Source organism: Diadema setosum, chromosome 3, assembly GCF_964275005.1.
Source record: "Diadema setosum chromosome 3, eeDiaSeto1, whole genome shotgun sequence".
Taxonomy (NCBI): domain Eukaryota; kingdom Metazoa; phylum Echinodermata; class Echinoidea; order Diadematoida; family Diadematidae; genus Diadema; species Diadema setosum.
Window position 1 is genome coordinate 3,762,452 of NC_092687.1, and position 27,645 is coordinate 3,790,096.

The 27,645-nt window shown below is 37.8% G+C and overlaps 1 protein-coding gene across 1 annotated transcript in view; it reads left to right on the plus strand.

Moving 5' to 3' along the window:
• LOC140226673 (uncharacterized) overlaps positions 1–27,645 on the plus strand; it is a 125,391-nt gene that overhangs the window by 4,980 nt on the left and 92,766 nt on the right. The window contains exons 3-4 of the mRNA XM_072307113.1: positions 10,723–12,299; positions 12,874–13,056. Of these exons, the coding sequence (XP_072163214.1) occupies positions 10,723–12,299; positions 12,874–13,056 (1,760 nt within the window). The remainder of the gene's footprint in view (positions 1–10,722; positions 12,300–12,873; positions 13,057–27,645) is intronic.

Below are 27,645 nucleotides of genomic sequence, written 5' to 3' on the forward strand. Positions count from 1 at the left end.
AGAGCTCAAATTTTATAGGTATGTTTGTCTGGATGATGCAGTTTCTGGTCTGTTACTATCGTAATCATAAGTGGGCAGTTTCACCTTTCTCCCCAATAATCCCCAAAGGAAATATAATGCAAATTTATGCGCTAATTGACAAAATGAGGATCTCCTTAGTGAACCTATAACAAGATAGCCGAGGATTCACCTCAAGTGTCAGTGACATGGTTCAACTTGTTACACACAATATCTCAGAAACATGACATACGGAAACAGTGTAGATTCCGTCAATCCGCGAGCTTGCCTTGAAGTGAAATTATGTCAATTATCCAACAAACAACAGATGAAGGTTTGACCAGGGAGGTGTTAGAAGAGGAGAGACAACTCCTGCTCTCCTTTGAAGTCATGCGCGGCACCGCCGAGAAGTTATGCGCATAACTACAGGTGGAAATCAGGTGCTTTGACAAAAGAGAGCATCAATAATCGGGACTGACGCTCTCACATCTAGAAATACTTGCCCCTACTGCATTTCGCTCTCTCTCTCTCTTTCAATGTGATGGCAACAATGAATTTGTGTACCTTGAATTGGAGCAGCGAATCAAAATGCTGTGAAAACTGACAATTTTAACAGCAAATAGTTTAAAAGCACGCTGGTGCACGCTCCAGCGGAGTACTTTATTTGAAAGATCAAAATATCCCAGATTAAAGTATACAAAACTAATATGCGAAAATATGCGGATTATAGAAAAATATCATTTTTTTTTAAGATGGCCTAATTTTCATTTCATTTCAATTTGCGCATTACGAAGAAAGTAGAAATACATGTTTATAATATTGAATTCTTTCCTAAACTACTCTTAATCAATTTTAGCATTTCATTTCAAATTTTACGGGGAAATAAAGCTTGCAATTCAACGAAAAGTGAAATGCGTTCTTCGTCTCCGAACTTCGCCTTGCAACTAGAGCGGTGCGGAGCATGACTTCAAAGCGTATAGTGGAATGCTAGACATCCCATTGTAACGTTTTGAACCAAAACATATGTTTGCATGAATTACGGAGAGTTACTCTCCTTTTCTAACACCTCCCTGCTCATATCAAGGTTAGTGTTATCTGATATATATTTCTTGACCTAACTCAAAAGTGGGAAATGTTTTTTGTAACACTTAGTATGATGTATTATGGCCCGTTGAGTGAGGAATATAAATGAAAATTAAAAAAAAAAAAACTGTCGCTACAAAACAATATTGTCAGTGTAATGTATTGATGATAGGAATTCAAAAGATAAAAAAGGATATTTACATGTGCAATTCATTGCAGATATGAAAGAAAGATTGCAATGTGTGTGATTTGAATGCTGCATTTCACCACCTGTTACTTTCTCTATTTTTTTCTTAACATACATGACCATAAAATGTAAAATATTGATGGCACAAAATGTCAGAATTTTGTGTGTATGAGTGTGTGATTAACCATTTTCGATTAACAGTAGTCATAGATAAAACCGATTGCAGCAGCAGTAATGAACTACACACTTTCCAGCACGTAAAACAAAATTATGTAATACCTATAAAAATGTATCATAGGCTGCGTTTATCAACTTTCCCCAGTTTAAACGACTTTCGAAAGCCCTTTCGATAGCCCTTTCGATAGCCCTTTCCATAGCCCTTTCGAAAGCCCTTTCCATAGCCCTTTCGAAAGCCCTGTCCACTCCCTGTACCATTAATGTGCCGCTTGTTTTCGTCGGCTGCGTTTATCAACTTTCCATAGCCCTTTCCATAGCCCTTTCCATAGCCCTTTCGAGAGCTCTTTCCAAAGCCCTGACTGCCTGTACTATTAATGTGCCGCTTGTTTTCTAAGAAGGGACGGCGAAAAGCAATTACCATCATAAAGACATATCTTCATTTGAGAGTGAGGAGTCATGATACAATGCAACATGAATCAATTGTCTTCCTATCTGTGAGGCAGCTCCTGTTTAGCACATACTTCAAATATTTCTGAGTGGCGGCATGAGACATGGGATCGAAGGGAATGAGACTGTTGTTACTCTATTTCTCATATTGCGTAACCGCAGTGATAGGGCGATCTAAAGGGCTTTCAAAACAGCTTTGCGTTTATCAACTTCGAAAGGCTTTTACAAACAGGTTTCTGATAACCTGTTTAGGAAACCTGTTTGGATCGTCACAAATTCCGGGCTATCGAAAAGGCTTTCCTAAAGGGCTATCAAAACAGCTTTGCGTTTATCAACTCGTGAAAATTCCTTGAAAGCTGTTTGGATAACCTGTTTCTGCCGAGAAAGGAGAGTTGATAAACTCACCCTTTCGTAAAAGGCTTTCCTAAAGGGCTATCAAAACAGCTTTGCGTTTATCAACTCGTAAAAATTCCCTGAAAGCTGTTTGGATAACCTGTTTCTGCCGAGAAAAGGAGTTGATAAACGCACCCATATTGCGTTTAGCGTAAATCTTCATGGTTCGTGGAATTCAAGAACAGCACATCCATGGGACAAATTGTAGAAGATAGTCAAATAAAAAAAAATCAGCTCTCTATTCAGATATATGACACTCTACCCGTCTTTAGAGTGTGACTGTATCAACTTTCATGTCATTTTCTGTATTGGACTTGAACGTTAAGCATTTGTTCATTAGATATACAATATTACATTTTTAATGCGGTAATAGGGTAAATTCACCAATATCCTACCTTCTGCAGCCAAAGTACATTTCTTTCGGCTTTCCTTCCCTGCAGATCTGTTTCAGTTTCAATAAAGAACTCGCCACTAAAGAGAAGAGATGCAGGAATCATATTCTGTAATACCTAATTTCTTTACACTGTAAGCAGACTAGTCAGAATAAGCCAGTTCGTAGTTACATTTTGCGCATGAGCAGAAAAAAGGTTATTGGTACTAAAGCGCATGATGGTTTTTAAATTCACGGACAAAGCATCTGTCATATAATTATTATTTATGCAATCCTTGTACTTGATACAAGTGTACTTGCCATTAAATCCACCTGACTGCAAATCTGGTATTTGGCATTACGTATATAAACATGTTTTAATGCATTCAATACAAAACAAAGAAATGGACGCATCCCCGAGGGTTGTTTGACGGACCATTCTAGTCACCTGGTCTCGCTGTGCAAGATCATTTTTTTTTTGTTTAAGGGCAATTCCGCGATAACACCGTGACACTTATGAGTATAATTTCACTTAATGTAAATAATAATCAAAATGTAACACTTGAGAACAATCTTTTACTGTTTATCTATGTATATCGTCATAAGCATTTTTGAAAACAAAAGAAAGGAAGAAAAACGGTTGTGGTAAATGAGTTATGCACGATTAATTACCACTGTAACACCGTGACGCAAAATGGACATGGGTTTTTGTGCACTTTGTTTACAGACAAAACTCTGTGAAGTTAATGAACATTTTGATAAGTGGATCTGCTCATTGGATGTACTAGAGACTCAATGATAATATTGAAGTAAAATTTGATTAAAGAATCAATTGACAGGAAAACTATGACATACATTTTAAATAAGTGCACCGTAACACCGTGACTGTAACACCGTGACCTCTGAAATGTGTGTAGAAAACCTATGGAGAATCCTGTTGTCTTACTTTCAGCTCATAGTGTTTCTCCATTAGGTAGAATGAAATGATGATTCATGATGAATGTTTGGCATCACAGTATAACACTTCCAGATAAAACAGAAAATTATTGAAATCATAATAGATTAACAAAAATAACAAAATAAAGAAAAACTTTGCACTATAACGCCGTGACATGTACGTTTGTACACGTTACAGTCAGGAACACTGCTCTTTCAGTAAAATATACTTTATGTTTTGAGACATAATTCACTCTGTCATCATTGAAAGCGTGTTAAATATTTCTGAGTGAACTTTTAGGGTTTACAACTACTCTTTAAAAGTCCAATTTGTTTATTTAAAGATTTGATTTTAATACCTTTGGTCACAAAGCCAGGTGAACCCACTTAGGCACCACAGAGAAACCCCACTGAGAGATATCTTCCTCGCGACGATGTCGCATTGTGCATGTTTGATGATTTGCATATGAACAGGCGTCAAGCGTAATATGAATAAGCAACCGTGCATATGAATACACGAACTTTCTTTTCACACCTTTGTTTATTCGTCCCGACGATAAGTGACGATAGAGAAAGGATTCCCTTTCACTAATCGTCGCTCTTCGTCCCGACTTACTCGCGATTTTCAAAGTTCGGCTTCTATTGTGCCTCGCGTTTCTTTTGTGAGAAACGTCGCATATCGTTTCCTGACGAATCGTTGTTCAACCGCCGGGAAACGTCCTGACTATTATGGCTTCGTTTCAATGCCGTTCGTGTTCAAGTTTATGTTTTGTTCAGCTTTACTTGTCACAGCATAAAGCCTGTTATCCGTGTGATCTAAAACGTCGCATATCGTCCCGACAAATTACCATTACTGTACCACCGAAATTTAGTCTCTGTTCCATCGTCGAGCAACGTCCCAAAACGCGTGGCTACAGCTAATCCGCTGGGTGATATGATTCGCAATGCCGAGCACGATAATGGATGGGAAGTTTTGTGTCTTCACGAGAAAAAAAAAATGTATTCTCGCTTCTCGGCCCTAATCTGGCAAAAGGGTCTATCTGCACACACGCCCTCGAAAAACATTCCGAGATAATCGACTTTGAAGTTTGAGCATTTAATTTACTTGTAGAAAGGTTGAGAATTAGTTTTAGCTGATGGACTCTGCTCTGTCACTTAGATTATGTTTCAAAGAATATTCTTAGTCATTTTTCATTATTTTAATCCATTGCCTTTTTTTTCCAGAACTGATTTAAGGCAGATACACCCTTTTGCCATATTAATCTCAGAAGCAAAGGCAGTGATATTCATCTGGCAAAATGGTGTATGTTCACATACACCCTAGTGAAAGTTGGTGTTAATCTGGCAAAAGGATGTATCTGCACATACACCGTTTTGCCAGATTAAATGATGGAGGAAATAATGTTAATTTAGCCAGGCAGAAGGGTATATCTGCACATACACTCTTTAGCCAGATTAAATGAGGAAAAAATGTGTCAATTTAATCTGGCAGAAGAGTCCATCTGTACATACACCCTTTGGCCAAATTTTAATAATGATGGATGGAAGGCCTGGGTCTGGTGGAATTCTGGTAGAATTAAAGGGTCGATCTGCACATACACCCTTAATATTTTTCCACATGGGGGGGGGGGGGGGGGGTGCCAGGGGAAAAATTGTGCAGGTTTGCGGCAGTTACATAACTGTAGGGTGTATTTTCTGCATAGCCTATCAATTTATTCTTGGTCTGTAATTTGTAATCAATACTAAATTCTTGTTTATCTTTCAATGTATCTATTATGGATTTTCATTTATTTCGCTAGAAATGATGAGGAAACGATGGGGAATGTCTTATGCGAATGTCCCTGGTCGATATTATCTATCTACTGTATATCTATATCTACATGTATCTACAATATAATATAAACATAGACCTACATGTTCAATATAAAACAAAAGATAAAAATACATGTATTCAACATTTTATAATTATCTTAGGAGCCAACTAAATTATACGCGTGAACCATTTTGTTTGCTTTTGTTTCTTATTATTTTATTACATTATATATAATATATATATATACACACATATATGAATCCGTGTGTGTGAAGGCGAACATGTTTCTGCATACGTTTGTTGACTTAGGGTGCGTTTATAAGATTTTGCGGGCCTAGAATCACTGTTTTGAAACACTGTTTTGAAACACTGATTCAAATCACACTTTCGTCAGGAGAGCGTTAATAAGATTTTTTCTCCGAGCGTGTTGGGGCTCTCGCTCAGACTGTGCCATTGCGCAACTCACTCTGCGCAGTTTTTCATCGGCAAAAGATCAAACAGGGTGCGCGCAAGGCATTGTGACGTCATTATAAACAGTGTTTGCGATCGCGGTTGCATTTATAAGATTTTTGAAACACTGATTCTACAGAAACACTCTTTGTAAACGCACAAAATAGTGCGTTTACAAACAGTGTTTCAAAACACTGTTTCAAATCACGGCGAGCGTTTATAAGAATTTTTTTTCGAGCTAGAATCACTGTTTGGCCAGAAGCAGTGTTTCAAAACACCAGAAGAAAAATCTTATAAACGCACCCTTAGAAAGACCTAACACTTTTTCAGGAACCTGGTTCTAATCTAGGTGGTTCTAGCGGCTGTCGCTTAACCCTAATCCAATTGGGTTGTATTGATCACTCGAGTCCATGGGGGGGGGGGGGGGCATTTTGCCCCCCCCCCCCAGATCTCGGCAACTAATTGACTGATTGACTTGAAAATTGGCACAGTCGTAAAACAAGTCATGTAGAATAGGAATGTAAAAAAAAAAAAAATCTGACATTTATTTTTTATTTATTCAAAGTTTGAATATGCAAATTTTTGACGAATTTTTGGGGAAAATGGGATTATCATCTGAAATCATGAGTAATGACAGGATTTCTTCAGGATTTCTGTAAAATACTTTCTAATGATGTAATTCATTCATTTCCATGTTTTATGGTGATAGAAATATCACTAATTTGCATAAATTAAGCAAATATGCAAATTAATATTTCATTATTTCATTGTTTTTATTTTTATGTATTTTATTGTCTTTTGGTTTTGTTTGTTTCATAAAAAATATCTATGAAGTGTATGAAATAAACTATTAACAGAATAATAATCAAAATTATAAGTCAGTGTTACAATTATAACAGATCTGGAGTTTACATGACATTGGATATATGAATTACATAGAAACGTGTACAAGATCTTCCTTTTCTTGTGACGGTCGAGCGATTATTCACCTCTAAAATCAGTTCTACATGTCCGACCAGGGTGAATTATATATCAAACTATGCGGGAAACTTGAGAGAGAAAAAAAGTCATGATAAACCCCATTGCATTGTAAACACGTACAGTTCTTGATTTTTGGCACAGAAAGGGTTAAAACTGCATTGTGCTGGCAACAAGTACAAGTGACGGTCTTTGTGGATATAGCCTGACCCATCTGTTATGAACAATTCTTAAAAAACCTCCATCTTTTGAGTAAATGTGACAGAGAAATCAGATGGTCACTTCAACAGTTAATTATCATACATGTGCAATCCGGTATGTGTCCTGTGTTATTGCAATGCAAGTCACAGTTACTGTAACACCGTTACACATTTTAATCAGCTTTAATCAATTAACAAAATGGGATACTATCATTTTAGTACTTGTATATGGTAGCTACATGTGGTCATGATTTGGGCTATCAAAATAAACCCTTTTGTGTCTGCAATTTTCAAACAATACTGAAAACATCAGTTTTTACTGTAACACCGTGACATTATTGATGATCGTATTTGCGATGTTCGCTGAAGCTTAACACATAGAAGATCTTTCACTTTGATGATTTGGTAATGAGTTCAACCTTTAAACTCTGAAAACAAAGGCAAAGTTTTTACCTCCTTTTTCATTTTCCCATGCTACATTCATTTAACTTATTTTAGATATATGTTAAATTCAATTATGCTGATTTTATGCGCATATTTAGCAAAGTTAATGATGTAATTTCTTAACAAGATGGTCAAACATGAAAAATTCAGTCCTTAAGTTTTCATTTGATACCAAAATGAATGAGATTTGACTATTTTGAAAATGTGATGGTCATGTCCACTTTATCGTGGAATTGCCCTTAACACGAATTCCATAAATTGTTACGCCGGGCAATCTTACCGGTACGCATTATGTTGCTTTGAATATGAGTGAAGTGCCTAACCAACTAAGAAAATTGAAAGGTCATTTGTACAAACGTGCACATGAGCTAACTACGAACTGGCTTATAGCAGAGATATCAGAACTCTGCCGATATAATTGGGACCTTTAATTGTTTTGCGTCTGAGGAGCACAAAATGAATACCATGGACAAATGAGTCACATCAAGGCATTTGATAGATAACAAAAATTCTTATCATTCCTCCCCCCTCCCCCCCCCCCCACACACACAAAGTGTGTATGGGAGGGGGGGGGTATCATGGAATCACTCTGAGGTCGAATTGTCGGAAGGTCGGTCTTGCACTCTGTTGCATAACTTGTAGATCGAACAGTTTTACTCCCTGTTTATTTTTTTTCTCCTTTTGTTTGAGTGATTGACCTAGAATTTGGCATGTGTGACCATTATAATAGGCTGAGCAGGACACCTTTTTTCATCAGTATCGAATAATACTCAAATTCATGAAATTCTTCCGTCGAGATATTTTCATTGCAACTGATTGACAAATTGCCCTACATCGACGTAAATAAGCACTGAATTGATCAGTGTTTTTGGATTGATCAGGAGGTTGTAGGTTCAAATCCTGGTCGAGTATGTACGCCCATAATCTTTTATCATATCATAGCTACTACTAAAACACTGATCAATTCAGTGCTTATTTACGTCGATGTAGGGAAATTTGTCAATCAGTTGCAATAGGCGTTTTCACTTCAGCCCGATGTTTCCAAATAGCGCGCTATTTTCTGACTTGGGAAATTAGCCCGAACACGAAATAGCGCGCTTTTTGATAATGTGAACACAAATTAGCGCGCTAATTGTATCGCTCTGATCGAGAAAATTTCTCGAGTCCAACTCGGGAAATTTCTGAAATAGCGGGATAGTAGCGCGCTATTTGATAATGTGAAAACGACTCGAGAAATTAGGGCGATGCATCCCATCATGCCTAGCGTGTGTGATCCGATCGATCGAGGCAAACTGCACACAAATCATGAGGAATTTTTGAGAGGGTACACACATTACTGATGCTGTTTGCACATGCTCAGCTGTCGAATTAGCTCGAAAAAAATCGGACTAATTCTCTTCGGGCTGATGTGAATAAGAAATGAAATAGCGCTCTAATTTGCAATCGCGCAAAATATCTCGAGCTTGGATTTTTATCGGGCTGATGTGAAATCGCCTAGTGAAAACATCTCGACGGAAGAATTTCATGAATTTGAATAATTACGCAGTACCCGCTGCTCGCTATAATGATTAGAACCAACACTTGCTGTCGGGCGAACTAGTGGAGATGACGCCTGTCCGGTGATCAGGGGTTCGTAGGTTCAAATCCTGCTCGAGTATGTACGCCCATGATTCTTTATCATGGCTACTACTAAAGCACTGATCAAATCAGTGCTTATTTACGTCGATGTAGGGCAATTTGTCAATCAGTTGCAATCGAGCAGTACTGCTCTCACAATTTCAAAGCAATTCAATGTTCAATTCCATTGAATGTTGAATTATGTGTTACCATGGTAGCAGCATTTTATTATGAAAATCATGCAAAAGTTTTATGGATTTAGCTAACTCTCTCATTTTATAAACATTTGACTTGAGATGGAGCACATTCAGTAATATGACTGTAATTGTGCAAAAGCACATCTTTTGTCAATGTTGAACAACACTTTATCATGGCAAAAAGCATTTGTGACCGTGCACCACAAAACAAACAAAAAGTCGCACCCCTTGATTTTAAGCGGGGACTCAAAAAAAAAGTTAAATGATTCAACCAAGTCAATCTTGAGTTTCTCATATTTTCTGAGAGAGCTATCTTTCTTCTACATTACTCTTCAGTTTAGTATCTTAACATGAATAGGAAAGTGTTTTGTTAGCAGTTTTTCTACAACCCTTTTTGGGGGAAGAGTAGAATGATCAGGTGTGACTTAGAAGCCGCTTTTCATGTCTTGAAGTCCTTTGCACACTCTTCACTTTCAAGTCTAATAACTTTTGAAGGGATAATGCTACTGCTTTGAAAGTTAGCATTAATCATGGGCAGAATATGCTAATAGAATATGCTCAATTTCAACTTAATCTAATAATCCCTTCATTGTTGTTGCTGCAGTGGTTTACATCCTGTGTTTTGTCCCTTTCATGGCACAGTTAGCACGGCTTGGTAAAGATTAAGCGTTTGAATAGACCGTGTACTTCAGAGCCTCTTTTCTCAGTTCACACTTTTCTAGAGTGTGTGTTTTCTTTCCGTTATTTAGGTAGGTTAGGGGAGTCCATTTGAATGGAGTTATACATCATTTTAAAGCTTAGAGTCTGCTCTTTTATAATCTGTCCTTAATCCATGTCTGACGATTTTTTTGTTTGTTTTGTGATGCAGGTTCACATTTTTTTTTCAAAAAAAAGCATACAAACGATTTTTCGATTGAGTTAACTCCCCCAGTTTTGAACATTTGACTTGAATTTCGGCTCTTGTGACAGCTATAGTATATAGATATGCAAATTTAATCTTTTGTCACTGTCTAATAAAATGTCGCCATGAAACAGTAGTTTTAGTTGATCATCATTAAGGGATATAAGGAATCGGAAGCTTTCTGACTTTTTGAGAATTTGACTTGAAAGATGGCATATGTGACCAAAATGGCCAAAATGAGCAAAACCTTTCCGTCGTCAACGGGAACAATATATATTTCCGTAATGAGAACATTTTTGTCAATTAAAGCATGCAAAAATGATTCCTTTGGATTACGCCAACTCCTTTAGTTTTAAAGGGTTATTAATCACATTCAGTGATAGTTTAACATTGAATATAAGACGATCAAGCCCTTCGTGTGGTTAAAAAGCGATGATATCGATTAGGAAAATGCATTTACAAGTCAGTTTCCATGGACGCATTTTATATGATTTCGTGTTTGTTTGTTTGTTTGTTTTTGATATTGCATTAGCCGGTGTTTCAGAGGGAAAATCCACATGCCTTACACCTGACGAAGTTCTGCAATTGAAAAAAGAACTCGTAAGGCGTTATCAGAGCATGTGTAGCGCCGTGCGCACTTCTCCACTTTATTGTGAATCATCAATTAGTCTAGACGACATTTATACGAATCTGGCGATGTTCTCTAAATGTATGATGGGTGAAAAAACAGACATAAAGTACGATGATTTCATTAAGCACTTGGAGAACATTTGCGCTAGTAAAGAGTCGAAAAACGGTACGGTACTATTTGGAGAGGCTGGCGTTGGCAAGACAACTTTTCTTGCTAAACTCACTCTGGACTGGGCTTCGGGGAAATGCCTGGAGGCAATTGAACTCCTTTTCCTAATTCCTTTGAGGGAAATCGAGGAAAACACATCCTTTGGAGATATCATAAGCAAAATATCTGATGAAGTGGAATTTGATGGGCCAAGAGTAGAAGAATACATTCGAAAGAACCAAAGAAAAGTGTTGATTCTCTGTGATGGTCTTGACGAATACAGCAAAGACATGGATGGAAATGCCTTAAAAGATGATATTATTGCTGTGTTAACGGGCAATAAGTACAAATACTCCCCAGTTGTTGTCACCACTCGACCGTGGAGAGCTATGGAAATTAAATCCTCTACCGAACTGGAAAAGCGATATAAATTTGTTGAAATTGAGGGCTTCAAGAAAGAAGATGTGAAATCTTACATTGCTAAATTCTTCCCCGACAACAAGGAAGCTAAAGACGGTCTCATCAGGTTAATGACAGACAAAGACAGTCTTGTGGCAGAGAATATGACGCCTCATCCAATCTTCTGCAGCATGCTTTGTTTCATTTGGCAGAATGAAGGGAGCCGCAGTGTAATTCAAGGACTCGAAACACTCGCTCAACTCTTCGAAGAATTAATTCATCATCTGAATGAACATTATGCTGGAAAGGAGAAACGCATGAAGAAGCAGGTAGAAAAGTTGAAGCAAGGTATAGACAGTTTACAGCAGTTCGGCAAAGATGCGTTGTATTGCCTCCTTAAGAACAAGCTTGTGCTCGAAGAAGACGACCTGGAAACATGTTTATATGACCTGAAAATCGGATGTGAAATCGGAGTGCTCGCAAGAGAGGAAGCGTCTGTTTACAAAAGAGAAAACAACAGAAGAAGGACGGATATTGTAGTCAAATACCGAATTCCCCACAAATTATTTCAGGAATACCTGGCAGGTGCGCATCTAGCTTGGCTGTATGAGACAAACAGGGAAGAGTTCAACCGTTTGAACAACCAGCTGCTGAAGCACTACCGTTGCTTTGAACATCTCCTCTACTTTACCGTAGCCCACAATAGGGAAGTCGGAAGAGCTGTTCTTAGTTCCTTCTGGGAGATGTATCATGGAAATATTACCGCATGTGATGTGCACGATTTCTTCACTAACATCGCATTTGAATGCCACGACTTAAGTGCTCTTGAGCCGATGATTCCTTTCCTAAACAAAATGACGTCACTAGATATCGAAGGTTCGGGACACACAGCACGTGGCTGGATCTTTGTGTTCAAGGCATGTGGCTACTTTGTAAGTACCCCTCACTTCACGTATATATGACTGTATTGATGTTTTCAAACAAATTGCAGCTGCATAAGACACACACATACACACACGCACGCACAAATCTACAATACTGTCTGCCTCTCTGCAATGAGAAATTTTCCTTGTGTGAATTTGATTTGATTTTGACATAATAATCTACATGAACTTTGTAGATAAGTGTTTGTGCTTTTTATAGGTTGCTGTGTTTTTTAAAATACATAAGTACAATCTGTAGAAGTTAATTGACGCATTTATGATAATCACACCTTCAATACCTATTAGATTCATTATGTGCACAGTTCACACAAATACACAAGCTTTATTTAAAAAAAAATGCAGTTTCTTTTGTTAAAAGCGTGTAAATTAAATCTGTTCGACTGGACTTACTTGTGAAAATCACGGAGAAAAAAAAGTTTCGTGACTCGTCTGAAACTGTTTTCTCCGTGATTTTCACAAGTAAGTCCAGTCGAACGGATTTAATTTACATGCTTTTAGCATACTACCTGGATGAATCAAAATCTACATCGATATAAGTTTCTTTTGTTGTTTTTATTAGAAGGCAAGCAACCGCTCAAATCACTCTTTTGTGACAAGCACGGATGATACCGTCGAATCTGCCGCTCAAACTGGTGGTCGAGGCAGTAACATACTCTCCAACCTTGTGTCATTGCGTTTGAACTCTGTCAGGCTTGATGATGACTTCTTTACAACACTGGCTTTCCTGGCTCCACAATTATTGCAGGTAAGATTTTTAAATGATAGAAGTGTGTAATCCGTTTATATATATATATATATATATATATATATATATATATATATATATGAAGAGTTCGGTTTCAAAAGGTACTGCATCCATAATTTCAAGTTCTGAGAAAAACACGATTTTTTAATTATCATATTTAGCAAGCTCAGACTGGAATGATATTTCCCCCTATTATACTGCTAGATGATACAACACTAAAACCACTCTCTAAGAAAATCCAGGTCCGTTCATTAATTTTTCATGAATTAAATATTCTTATATTTTTGTGGATGTAGTACCTTTTGAAACCGAAATTTCACGTGCCAGAGATACATTTAGTGTGATGTTATGACATGTTTCGCGGATTTTTTTTTTTTTCAGCAATGGTGTTGATGAGGATGGGATACGAGGTCAAGGGGGCCTGGGTAATTGACAATGCCCTGCCCTATTTAGCATCAATAATAACAAACCAATGTGCATTGCTAATGCCCCACTTCTCCCTTGCTGACTAATATGTTGAAAGAATGACTGTCATCGGTCATAAGCATGGGGGGGGGGTGGGATCCATTATGAGTGAACGGTTATAGATGGGGAGGGGTCACAATATCTCACCAGGTGATTTCACTCCTCCGTTTTTCTCTCAGGAGCTTTATGTCATGATTTCTTATCTTTTTCCTCTTTGTAATACATTTTTGGGTATTTTTCTCTCTGTGAATTCTCCCTTCAAGAATACTGTATTCATTATCTTTTCTTCATTTTTTTTTCAATGTAACTTCTAAGGGAAAAGGTGGAAAAGCAGCATCTTAATGTGCTGTATTTTCTCAACGGTGTAATTAAATTCATTACATGAATTTCATTCTTGTATGTTCTTTATAGAGTAAGATAAATCTGAAATAATAGCTGATAGAAATCAAGACCGTCGATGAGTAATATGACCACCTATACTACAGTCAGACCATTATGTTATGTTACTCCCGCACGCACTGCGCACGGGGTCGCTTCGTGCGGCTGCGTGCAGGTTCGTGCGATCTCGCACGGGAGCGTATGGCTCCGTGCGCCCCTGTACGCACCCGTGCGTAGTCGTGCACCTCCGTGCGGATCTGCACGCCCCCGTGCAGATCCGCACGCCTGCGTGCGGATCCATACTCCCTCGCACGCTGTCGCACGGACCCGTGCGGGTCTGGCGCACGGTCCCGTGCGGGTCGGGCGCACGGACCCGTGCGGCTTTTGGGTGCGATTTCGCACGGCCCCGTGCCGCTAGTGCTTGGTTCCCGCATGATCCCATCTCACCTCCCTGGTTCCCGCAGTGCTTACACGGTACGTGTGTATCAGGTGTATACCGCGTGCGAGTCCATGCGCCATTCCCCGGCCGACAGTTTCAGCGCAAGCGTGAAATGAGACGATTCCCGACAATACGAAAGGCTTGTTACTTGCGCCAAGGAGCTTCAAACCCTTGCTTGCTTATTGCCAGTCAGTCGGCAAGCCGAAAAACCCCGTCTAGTAGAATATCCAAGTTCTCGCACGGGTGACCTCGAGTTGACCCCGCAGATCATGATCACTGAATTACGTTTTCACATGATTTTTTTTTTTTTTGATTTGACAGGTTAAGGTTAAAACCTGAATGCAATATTGTTTAAATTTTCCAAGAGCGACATGAAAGGTCATCGACTTCGTGCATGGCTAATTCATTACCGATGTCCCGGAAATAATGGGTTCACATACTCGTCTAAAATTCCCCAAAGAGTCTTCTTTTTCATTGTAGGGCACTAACGAACGCATACCATGTAAAAGGAAAATTATTATCCAGCTATAAGATGATACCTAAGGTGTAACGTGATGATTTGATGGGTCAGCAGCGCGCGCCAGCAGAAATCATAAGGATATCATTCCTTTACTCGGCACGAAATCGCGAAAATATTGTACTGTCCCACATATAGAAATTGACGTGTTCCATGGAGGCCCTTTGTGTGTTATGAGCGACCCCAGCGTAACTGACATGGTCAATTATAAGCGTCTACTAGCTGTGATATACCTTGTTTGTGTCTGTCGGTGGGCATTATGAACAAGTAGCCTATTGCCTCTTGCTTGGCCTCTCTCTCTCTCTCTCTCTCTTCTCTCTCTCTCTCTCTCTCAACAAGTCATGAATTCACTTTACCCATCATGCCTAATCGAACTACGACATGATTGAGGTAACCGCGCCTTTTTATTCTCATAGTCAAAATCAAACTAATTCTTTACATAATTTAAAAAAAAATCTTCATATAATTTCTCAAAATACTCAAAAGATGGCCTCAGTCAAAACTTTCTACAAAGATTGCATACGCCAATCTTTACGGCCTAAACAAGTTTTTTAGAGAGCTATTAGTTCACCCTGTGACGACGACTTCGATTGCGTTTTGAACTTGTACCGAACTACTTTTAACACAACTATTACCTTTATAGTTCGATTGATGAACTAGTCTTTTGAATTGATAACCGACATTCGTAATCGTAAGCATACAGTAACAAAATACTGTCAATAACAGTTGGAAAATGCAAATGCTATAATAATAGCGCGAAATACACGAGTAACGATCATCTTCATACATTCTAATTCCCAAGTGATGTCGCTTCGAAAATGACACATGATTTGACTACTGCTTCAAGCAAAGAAAAGTAAAAGGAATGGGATATACTTCTAATGATAATATCACGCCGTACAAGGCATTCCACTGTATTTGGTAATGTCGGTTACGTTTTTGTGCGCTTTACGTACGGAAAATAAAAGGCAGATTGATGCTATTAAATGCTAACACAACGCATTCAAATGATTTTTTGAAATAGACCGTGTACAATGTAATGTTTTAGTATTCGGTTTGAAACTTTAAATTTGCGAGTCCTTTATAAAGTCATATGGGTTATTACATTATCAATTCAAGCAAAAATTACAGTACTTTAAGGATTCGGATTTGCTCAGAAGATTAACAATGCCATCTTTGGCAATAGTTTGCAACAGAGACAATCCGCTTCAATAGATATACAATGTAATTCTGTTTTCATAAATAGAAAGGAAAACGTAAATAAGTCAACTTTATAACTTCAATGAGCTTTCTCACCAACTTAACTTGATTTGATCTGCCGTGCATGATATCGCTGTGTGTTCTATTAATTCTATGATATTGTTTAATTTGATATTGTTTAATTGGCACACGTGTTTTTTTTTTTATGCAGAATATTTCAGGTAAGTATAATTCATTGAAGCTAATAATGTTTGTACATATGACGTGTTCGTTGTTTTGTATTTTCATTTTTATAATATATCACGTGTCCATTATCTGATTATGACTACGAAAATATGACAACTGTTTAAATGCGGAGTATGTACTGGAACACTAATGTCTCCCACCAGTATAGACAAACTAATTTCTAGTTGTCTATCCCCGCTTGAAATGGAAATGAAATTACACACCAAAAAAAAAAAAAAAAAAAAAAGATGAAAGGAAACGAAGTTCAATTTTCAGTAGATTTCAACTGTTTTGTTTAGTGCCTGATGCATATAATGGGCAAAATTCTTTAGCGCATAAGCAATCACACAACTTTTGGGAATAAATGTATGTCTTAATGATTGTATCCTATGGAAGAAAACTCGTCTCCTTGCCTGAATTTTAGCTTCTTCTTTTTCAAGCTTGCGGGAAAGAAATAGTTGAACATCAATCGCAATCATAAAGAGAAGCCACATCCTTAAAAACAAACACAGGAGTACTGAGACGCACTACGAAATGCTTCCTTTTGTTGGGGGGGGGGGGTTATTGATTATTCTGAAGGTTCATAGATCACACAATTCATATGGTTCGCTATTAGCTTAGGTTCGTTAAGAAAAAAAAAATAAACAGATAAATGCGTTCCTTTTCCGGTGGTTCCTTTACCCGAAAGTAATCAAGCAATCACTTATTTCAGTATAAGATTTGTGAATACAAAACGATACGACGACGGCCTTTAAAGCATTAATTCCGAATATAATTGTAAATATGACTATCGGTCTATACTCAACTTCTCAAATGCAGAAAGATTGCAACTGTAAATGTGGTGTTCTGTAAAAAAAAAATAATAATAATAAACAAAAATAAAAATAGGTTTAAGCTACAAGTTAATGGTTCTTTATATGCTATGGTATCATAAAAGTGACCGAGAATAAGAAGCACTATAATTTCAAATTAATATGATACAATCATAATTATAAAAAAAAAAAAACCAACATGAAGCTGTTAGGCCTATACATCAACATTTGCTTCTGATACGTATAGTATAAATTATGTGCAGCTTTGGCAAGCGCGATAAAAGCGATAGATAATGTGGACGCAACGCCTATAAGGGAAATGTGCCTAATACGGCGGGAATTCAGAATGTTACGGCTGTATACAGCTGCAGCAGAGCAGGCACGAAAGCAGTCGTTGATGCTCTGCAACATTACACCATGTGCATTATTAGAGGGTTTTTAGTACACGCAAAGAACACGATCTGAAAAGACGACTATCGTTAATTAACTTCATTAACTACCTCTATTGATGCTGTCTTTTGTATCCCCGCCTACAATGGGTTCTCAGGTTCTATTCACTCTAGTAGTCCATGGGCCAGGCCAGATATTGGTACCATCTGAGGTGGCAATACCTTTTTGGTGTCATTTTGTTTGTCGGGCATAGATATGCCTATCAAGCTATGATAGCATTTCCAAATGAGTAGCTTAGTCATAGTAAGTTAATTTTAAACCAATTTGGTCTCGTTGTTATATCCCTCTACTTCTGAATCGAGACCAACCGCTATACAAAGAAGAGTACTGTCTTCTGTATGTTCACAGGTGTTCTGTTGTAAACGCGGTGCGCTTAGTCTTTATTCAAGGCAGCGAAGGGAATATCCAAGGGTTATGATATCCACGGCGCTTAGTCTAATATTCAAGACGGCGAAGGGAATATCCAAAGCTTATAAAACAGTGTATATCCCTTTATCTAAAAACAACAACAACAACAAAGCAATTATTTATCATTTTCCGCTGAAAACGCTACGGTGAAAACGCTAATACCATGCCAATGTCGCTTTATTTCCATTCAAACAATGAAATATTATGCAAAAACAATGTACCGGTACACTACAATACATTATAATTGATAATGTTGTAAATGAACAGAGTGATTTTTGTTTATAATTGATGTATTTGTTGAGAGGGTGGTATAAAAACAGTATAGATAATCCCTTTTATTAGGAACTTTAGATATGATAACGGTACATTGTTCTAGATAAAGACTAAGCGCATTGCACCGCGTGACAGCTGTGGACATCATAACCCTTTGGATATTCCCTTCGCTGCCTTGAATAAAGACTAAGCGCATCGCGTTTACAACAGAACACCTGTGGACATACAGAAGGCAGTGCTCTTTGTTGTTGTTGTTGTTATTTGAATTTATTTGGCGTTTATCATTCCTCGAGGAATATTTACGTCTTCTTTGTATAGCGGTTAGTTTCGATTCAGAAGTATAGGGATATAAAAACGAAACCAAATTGGTTAAAATTCATTTATTATGACTAAGCTACTCATTTGGAAATGCTATCATAGCTTGATAAGCGTATCTATGTCCGACAAACAAAATGACACCAAAAAGGTTTTGCCACCTCGAGTGGTACCAACAACCCATTTTTCGGGTCTTGGCCCATGGACTATAGGTACTTGCTAAACGCATGTCCTTTAGTTTCCACTGACAACAATATGGGAGGAGAATGGAAGCGATCAAGGCCCTCGCTAAAAGACGCTTGTTGTAATACGCATTGCGTGCCTTTCTTTCTTTCTTTCTTTCTACTGTTTCCTATTGTTTGTGAGTTACAAACTTGCGGCAACTAAGTCACCGCAGCCGACACACAACGCTTACCGACTCATTCATGCGGCGGCAGCGGCACGGACACAAACGCACTTCAGTTCACATTCGGGCTGCCGTATTGGTTAGAATAGTTAATGATAGACCTGTCCTGCGATTGGGTCATTTGCCATCTTACACATCCAAGCTATGCCGTATACGGTAGTGCGTGCGATTGAGCGTAAACGCCGTCGCTAAGCAGGACTGTTGTATTGTTTCGTCTATAGTGAAAGAAACAGGTTGTTAGCTTGAACATAGCCCGAACTTTAAGAGCGATTTTCTCCGTTATTTAGAAAATGGACTGACATCATAAGCGTAGATAATATTCGTTTCTATGATCCATAGGGATGTCCAAATGAGTTGTATTACATAATTATTATCAGTGTAAAGCTTAGTGTCTGTAGAATTCACATATAGGCATAACTACGATCTCATTTTTTGCGACTTTTGACTCATTCCGACGGAGCGCATCACGTGTGTGGCGCTCCGACAAAATGAGTCATAAGTCGCACGGCGAGTTTTCCCGTAATGAGCCGCAAATGAAGGGAAAGCAGTGCTCGGGTCGAAATTTTTTTATACGGATTTTGATTCCTTGATGTTTTATCTGTTTGTACAGAAAATTTCAGCGTGTAAAAATGAGTACAAGTGTCCCAAATCACAGTTTTTCTGAGACAATTTTTTTGGTTACATTTTTTTCGAACGCTCGCCTTTACGTTGCGTTTCGCACCTATTGTTCTTGCCCGATTGAGACTCCACCTCCGTTTCTAGGGTGTATGCTAATGAGGCATTGCTCTTGACCCCATTGAAGACAAAACAAAGCATGGTGCGCACGGCGGTCAAGCGGTGAGGGCTTTAGAATTACGCAATAATAGTGAGCTGACCAAGGCTATCGATTGCATGACCAGCGAGTTTCGTTTGATACATGCCCTCCATTTCATGAAGTGGTGATTGATGTGACGCACAAATCGCGCTGAAAAAAATAATTCCAACGAACGATCACGCAGAATTTATAATACTTTATCTATGAGCTAATACAATGATCATAATAATCGAACTTGAAACCTCTGTATGCGAGTGTGTACTTTTACAACGGTTATTAATTGGCCTCATTAATGAATTCATTCAAATAATCATAACTTTCTTTCCCTGGTATGTGCCTTGCTGTTTAAAGTTCATCTCTGGAGATATAGTAGGGCCTATAAGTTGTCAATTACATGTATTCTCGTTTTTATTAAGTCGACAATTCGTGTGATAATTCGCCAAATTTATGTAATGCATACTATTGTTTCCCTGGTTAATAAAACTTATTGCCCTATTTCTTATGATGGTTTGGGCCGCGACGGCATGGAGAGAAATCGGAAGATAAACATTATTAATGCCCAAATACAATGTAGGTCGTGTTCCCTTTTGAGGATATTCTGACTCTTGTCATCTGTGTATTTTTTTTAGAGGTAGGACCTATCTGAGAAAGGGACAGAAAGCTGTGTCGCTACTCAAAAGTGTGCTTCTTCATTTTGTTTTGTTTTTTAATCAGAATGTTTGTAATGATAGCTGTTTGTCGTGTATTGCGTGTAGCTGACATGTGAGAGGTCAAGTCTGCAAAGAATTTGGCTAACAGCTTTGCGAAGTAGCAGCGCTAATTGCCCATTGAATTGCGTATTCTGAGGAATTTCAAATGAAAGAACTCGGACGACACTGTTCACGCCTTGTATCCGAGTAAACCCCGCATCAACGAGGCCTTAAACAATGAAAGGTAAACTTCCTGCTATCAAGGGGTGGATAAAGACGCAACCAGTATTCTTTCTTCGCCATTGATAGCAGAATCAGTGACTGAATGGAGCAACAGTGTTGGAGGATCGGCATTATGTCTGCTAATTTGTAAAAGAATTTTTCAGTCCCCTTTTGTCTTCAGAACCACAGTCAGGGACGCTAAGTTACTCTATCTCCTACAAGCTGTCGTTACTATCTTAAAACGTGAATTTTATGAAAGGTTAAAAGTGATCGCGGAATCAGTTCTTCTGCGTGACACATGCAGGCTTTTATAATAGCATACCAAGCTTAAATCGTTTACCTGTATAGAAAGGGCGGGGATACACACTTATCGCAATTATCCGGATTTGAGAGTAATACACTCTACTACTTTTCTTCATCTTTCCCTCAACAAAGACCATGGTAATTCAAAACAAACAAACTAACTAACTAACTAAAAAACAAGCAGTTGCATTATATCAGAACGTACACAAATTTTTGTGTTTCATGTATGTATAGGTCATCTCTTGATGTATAGTACGCATTTGTTGTCGTTTTTACATTGTTTCCTAATAAATGCCTATAGCGAAAACCCAACACAACTTTTATCAAGGAGGAAAGGGAACTTACATTTAAATATAACATAGTTTACAGAAATCAGACATGTAAATAAGGCAATCATATACATCCGCACGGCCGATTATAATCTCTTACTTTGATTATCAAACATGATCGCCGGCATTTACGTGCTTTTTTCGAATTTTTTGAACTTTGCCTCATTTTCTCTTTTTTTTTAAACAACTGCTCGAAACATTTAAAAATCGTAACACAGTCTGCTAACCCACAACATGATATTCCATTTGATTCGTCACTTATTGTTGGTCGGGTGACGCCAAATGTTGGAATCTCGAGCGATGATACACGGCATTTTGTTTGTTGGTTTTCGTCTCATCGCTCAAAAGAATTTTGACTACGATTACAGAGGTATCATCTACAAGACATAACTGATAGTTTACAGTAGTGATCATCAGTTCAGTAAGGATTAGTCAAGTCATGAATTCACTTTACCCATCATGTCTTTTCGAACTACGACATTGTTTGGGTAACCGCGCCTTTTTGTTCTCATAGTTCAAACTAATTCTTGACATAATCAAAACAAATAATTTTCTTTATATAATTTCTCAAAATACTCGAAAGATGGCCTAAGTCAAAACTTTCTACAAAGATTGCATACGGCAATCTTTACTAGCCTCAACAAGTTGTCTAGAGCTATCAGTTCCCCCTATGACGATGATTTCGATTTTGAATTTGCATCGAACTACTTTCAAAACAGCTATTACCTTTATATTTCGATTAATAAACCAGTCTTTTGAATTCATAACCAACATTCGTAATCGTAACCATACAGTAACATAATACTGCATGTCAATAAAAGTTGGAAAATGTAAATGCTATGTCAGTAGCGCAAAATAAATGAGTACCGATTATCTTCATACATTCTAATTCCTAAATGATGTCGCTACGAAAATGACGCATGGTTTGACGACTGCTTCTAGCAAATAAAAGTAAAAAGAAATGGGATATACTTCTAATGATAGTACCACGCCGTACAATGCATTTCACTGTATTTGGTAACGTTTGGTTACGTTTCTGTGCGCTTTACGTACGGAAAATAAAAGGCAGATTGATGCTATTAACATGCTTACACACAACGCATTCAAAATGTTTTTTGAAATACACCGTGTGCAATATAATATTTTAGTATACGTTTTGAAACTTTGAATTTGCGAGTCCTTTATAAAGTTATAAGCAGGGTTATTACATTATCAAGCAGAAATTTAAGTATTTAGGGATTAGGATTTGCGCAGACGACTAACAGTGCTATATATAGCGATCGTTCGCAACAGAGACAATCCTCTTCATTAGATATACAATGTAATTCTGTCTTCATGAATTGACAGAGAAACGAAAAGAAGTCAACTTTTTAACTTCATGTAGCTTTCTCACCAATTGAACTTGATTTGATCCGCCATGCATGATATTGCTGTGTGTTCTATTAATTCTATTAAATTATCTAATCGGCGTGCTTGTTTTTTATGCAGAATATCACAAGTAAGTTTAATTCATTGAAGTTCATAATATTTGTACATATGGCGTGTTCGTAGTTTCGTATTTTCATTTTTATAATATATCATTTGTCCATTATCTGATTCTGACCACGAAAATATGGTGACTGTTTAAATGCGGAGCATGTACTGGAAAAATGCAATGTCTCCTGTCAGTATAGACAAACAAATTTCTAGTCTATCCCCGCTTTAAATGGAAATGAAAAAAAAAAAAAACAAGTTCGACTTTCAGTAGATTTCAACCGTTTTGTATAGTGCCTGATTCATGTAATGGACACAATTCTTTAGCACATAAGCAATCACACAACTTTCGGGAATAGATGTATGTCTTAATGATTGTATCTCATGGAAGAAAACTCGTCTCCTTGCCTGAATTTTAGCTTCTTCCTGTTCAAGCTTGCGTGAAAGAAATAGTTGAACATCAATCGCAATCATTAAGAGAGGCACATCCTTAAAAATAAGCACAGGAGTACTGTTTTCTGTATGTTCCGTAGAGCTGTAAAATGCAGCTCTATGGTATGTTCACAGGTATTCTGTTGTAAACGCGGTGCGCTTAGTCTTTATTCTAGACGGCGAAGGGAATATCCAAAGCTTATGATACAGTGTATATCCTTTTATCTTAAAACAACAACAACAATAACAACCAAAAAAAAAAAAAGATTCCTCTTGAATTTTACCGTATTTTGCAATTATCTATCATTTTCCGGCAAAAACGCTAGTGTGAAAACGCTAACACCACGCCGATGTCGCTTTATTTTCATCCAACAAAAAAGGATAATGCAAAAACAATGGACCGGTACACTACAATACATTATAATGAATAATATTGTAAATAAACAGAGTGATTTTTGTTTAAAATTGATTTATTTGTTTAGAGGGTAGTATAAAAATAGTATAGATAATCCCTTATATGAGGAACTTTAGATATGATAACGGTACATTGGTCCAGATGAAGACTATATAAGCGCACCGCGTGACAGCTGTGGACATCATAACCCTTTGGATATTCCCTTCGCTGCCTTGAATAAAGACTAAGCGCATCGCGTTTACAACAGAACACCTGTGGACGTACGGATGACAGTGCTCTTCTTTTTATAGCGGTTAGTTTCGATTCAGAAGTATAGGGATATAAAAACGAGACCAAATTGGTTTAAAAAAAAAAATATGACTAAGCTACTCATTTGGAAATGCTATCATAGCTTGATAAGCATATCTCTGCCCGACAAACAAACTGACACCAAAAAGGTTTTGCCACCTCAGGTGGTACCAACAACCCATTTTTCGGGTCTTGGCCCATGGACTATAAATTGAAGTGTGTTCATGCTACATTTGAAGGGATAGCATATAGCGAAGGGAAAACAAACCTGAATGGCCATCTTCAGGAAGCTATTTTTTGTTGGCGATTATGAATTACTTAACTATGAAATTGAAATAAAAACATACAGAAAAACGACTGCAAAATCTTTGCATAATGTGCCATTATTTATAATCAAGTTTCCATTACTTTTCTTTTATGATACATTTCCTTCGATTAGTGCTCCTTTTTTCTTTCCCATTACATTTCATCACTTTCCTTTCCGGCTATCCACTTCATTCCCGCCTACAAACGTATACAGATATTTTGCCCGTATATACAATCTCAAAAGATATTGCCATAACATAGATAGGCAAACCTGACCGGATGTAACATTACATTTCGATTGCTAAAGTGTGATCGGATTACCATCCATCAAAAAGAATTTAGAAGACCATCATATTTCTCCTCCCCCCCCCACCCTCTTTGATCTCTCTCCCTCTCTTTCCAGTTATCCAATTCTTTGATTGAATAATATCATTATCGATGATGCTTTGCCTGTATTATATATATATATATATATATATATATATATATATATATACAACAATATCTAATATATGTACATTCATCAAACAACATTTAGAAGACCAGCCTATTTTTCTTCCTCTCTCTTTCTCTCCCTTTCAATCTTTCTTCTCATTGCTATAGATTCCAGTGTTTCGCCTGAAGACCGGAAGACCTCATAAATGTTCTATCAAATATACAAATTCCACAAAACAATAGTCTTTCCGGTTAGTGATGAGTTTTCATCATAATAATATTATAACAAATAACTTCTGTCTTATCACTATGTGAAATCTTATTTCATGTGATTCGTAATGAGCAATACTTCTTGGTAGTAGAGTTTTAAGTCAATTATAACATTGTACATACAATTGGCAGCATTTAACCCCTACTGTTGAATCACAAATGTGCTCGTTGATCTCTTTTATTAAATCCCATGGAAACCTTAAGTCATATCTGTAGGCAGACATAATGGATAATTCCAGAAAGCAAACTTCTTATACCAAAAAAAAAAAAAAAAAAAAGAGAAGAAACTTCTGTGTGGATGGCAGGTACCGCAATAGCATGGATTTTTTCAGATTTAGTTATCAAAAGTTGTCAAAGAAAGCAAGAAAGATGCAATGATTTATTTGAATATTGAAAATCCCATCAGGCTCTTGTCAACATTATGAAAGGGATAATTGCTGAAACAAAACCGAGAAACTAACTCAAATGAAAGATTGGTCTGCGAAACTCAACTTTGATGTTGCTTGAAGTTTTTTTTTCTTTCTCTCATACCTATGAATGACAGTCTGATTATGTCATTTACAGGTCGTTCAAATAATCTACTTGGCCAACAAACCAAATAGAGGATATTCTGTATAACATTCATGCAACGCAAGAGCCGATGGTTATTGCCTTTATGGGGTCCTATATATTCATCATGGTGAAACACAGCCTAACATATGCGAATGTTTTACGCAAGAATACTTTGAATAGACCAGGTGGCCAGAGTATCAGGTTACATTGTACCTTATTGAATAGACAGGATGTTGATATAAAGACATTCCTGGACGCGCTCGTAGAAAAGTCGGGGATTATGAGCATAATAGAGAAGTTCAAAGGCCGATTACAGACGGTCTCCTTTTTTTCTGCACCGGTCCATAGAATGCATTTGCCTTCGTAGAAAGCTCTCCAAATTTGTGAAGAGTGATTCAATTTTGTGAGAGATGGACCTGTGATAACCCATCGCTGCAATTGAACACTTTGTTTAGGAGCAAGGTATTTTGGGCAATAAAAGCATGAAATGTTCTTGTCTTATCTCATGTGTATCGATGAAATCAAATGTTTTCATGCTGCTATTGAAGTGGTTTATTCACTTATCGTGCCAGCGTAACATATATATATATATAAGGATATATATGCATTTAGGTAGGACTACATTTTTTCATTCCATTAGACTTCGCGCACTCATGCACATTGCAGCATTTTCATATTCATAAACGATTGCAGCAAATGCTCATTTCCTTTATACATTATGCTTATTGAATGAGATTAGTTCTTCATTTCTTTCTTGTCTTTTATCGGGGGATGACTGGTACTGTATAACAAATTAAACAAATATTGATTTACACTCATGACATAAGAGAGGAACAATTCAGCAAAATTAGCCGTCTGTTATGAGAGATTGAAAAATGCCAGGAGAAATGTTGTTTATTTCAACAAAGATATTGCCTTTTCCTTATTTTCTCAAGTGTGACGGAGAACCGTGATGTGCCTTGGTGAAACCAGGGTGGGGTGGAATAAAAAGTGTCCATTCGGGACATGAGAGTTGGAGTTGGCAAACATGGCGTGAACAGTCGCAGTCATTCGGTGCTAATCCAAGAATGTTTTGTCGGTGTATGACAGATGTTATGTCGGTGCTGACGGGTGTTCTGTTGGTGCATGACATGTGGGGAACATGTCCGGGAAATGAACATACAAACAAAGCCATTTTTTGGTAGTATTTCGGTGTTTGGTACATCGTTGTAATGGTTGATGCCCGTTGGAGGTACAGTATGTGTAGTGTTCGCACTCATGTGAGATGTGTACACAGGGTAGCGAACGTAACAGTGTCGTTCGTTCGTTCGTAGCGGTATTGTATACTGCGTGACATTGCACGGTATGTGTAATGGGGCTGCGTTAGCAGTGGTTGTGAATGGAAGTGCGATTCGCGAAGCGATGCGATGAGTATGTTTTGCGCACTTGTACTGGTCTTCTCGCTAGCTGAATACCAGGGTTGCAGCATTGATTGCTGGAAAGGAAGGGTACGTATTATCGTTTCCTTTATGTCATTCTATCAGATTAGTGTGTCACTTTCTGGTTATTTGGATTAGCATCGTTAGATGTGGCTTTACGAGGAAATTGGCCTCGAGATATACGAGTGTTTGTCAGGTCTGAATTGCTTAGACTATTCTCGTAGTTCGGTACGCAGTGGAGTGTACTGTAGGAAGTTGCGGTAGCGACGTAGTCTTGAAATCTAGTCGGAAAGCTAGATGTGAATAATCATGGCAGCCAAGTTCGATGCTGCAGAGTTTGTGAAAGACGTCACTCTTGGTAGATTGAGAGGGTTAGTGAAAGCTCAATTGATTGAGGTTGCAACTCATGTAGATGCTGATATCAGAGAGTGTAGTCGAAAGAAAGAAATCTTTGCAGTTCTGGTGAAGAAGCTTGAACTGGGTGGTGTAGAATATGAACACACAGACCAGAGTGAGAGTACAGATGAGATTGAGAGCGCAGGTAGAAAAAGTGCTCAAAGTACTACTACTAGACCTAGTGAGATGAGGGTAGATTCCACACAACTAGAACTGGCTAGATTGGAGTTAGAAAAAGAAAAAATGAAGGCAGAAAATCTGAGACTCGAACAAGAGTTAATGCAACGTCAAATTGAGTTGACCCAGGCCCAGGCCAGTAGCGTCCCAGGGGATAGGCCTAATGTTACTATGTCGAGACC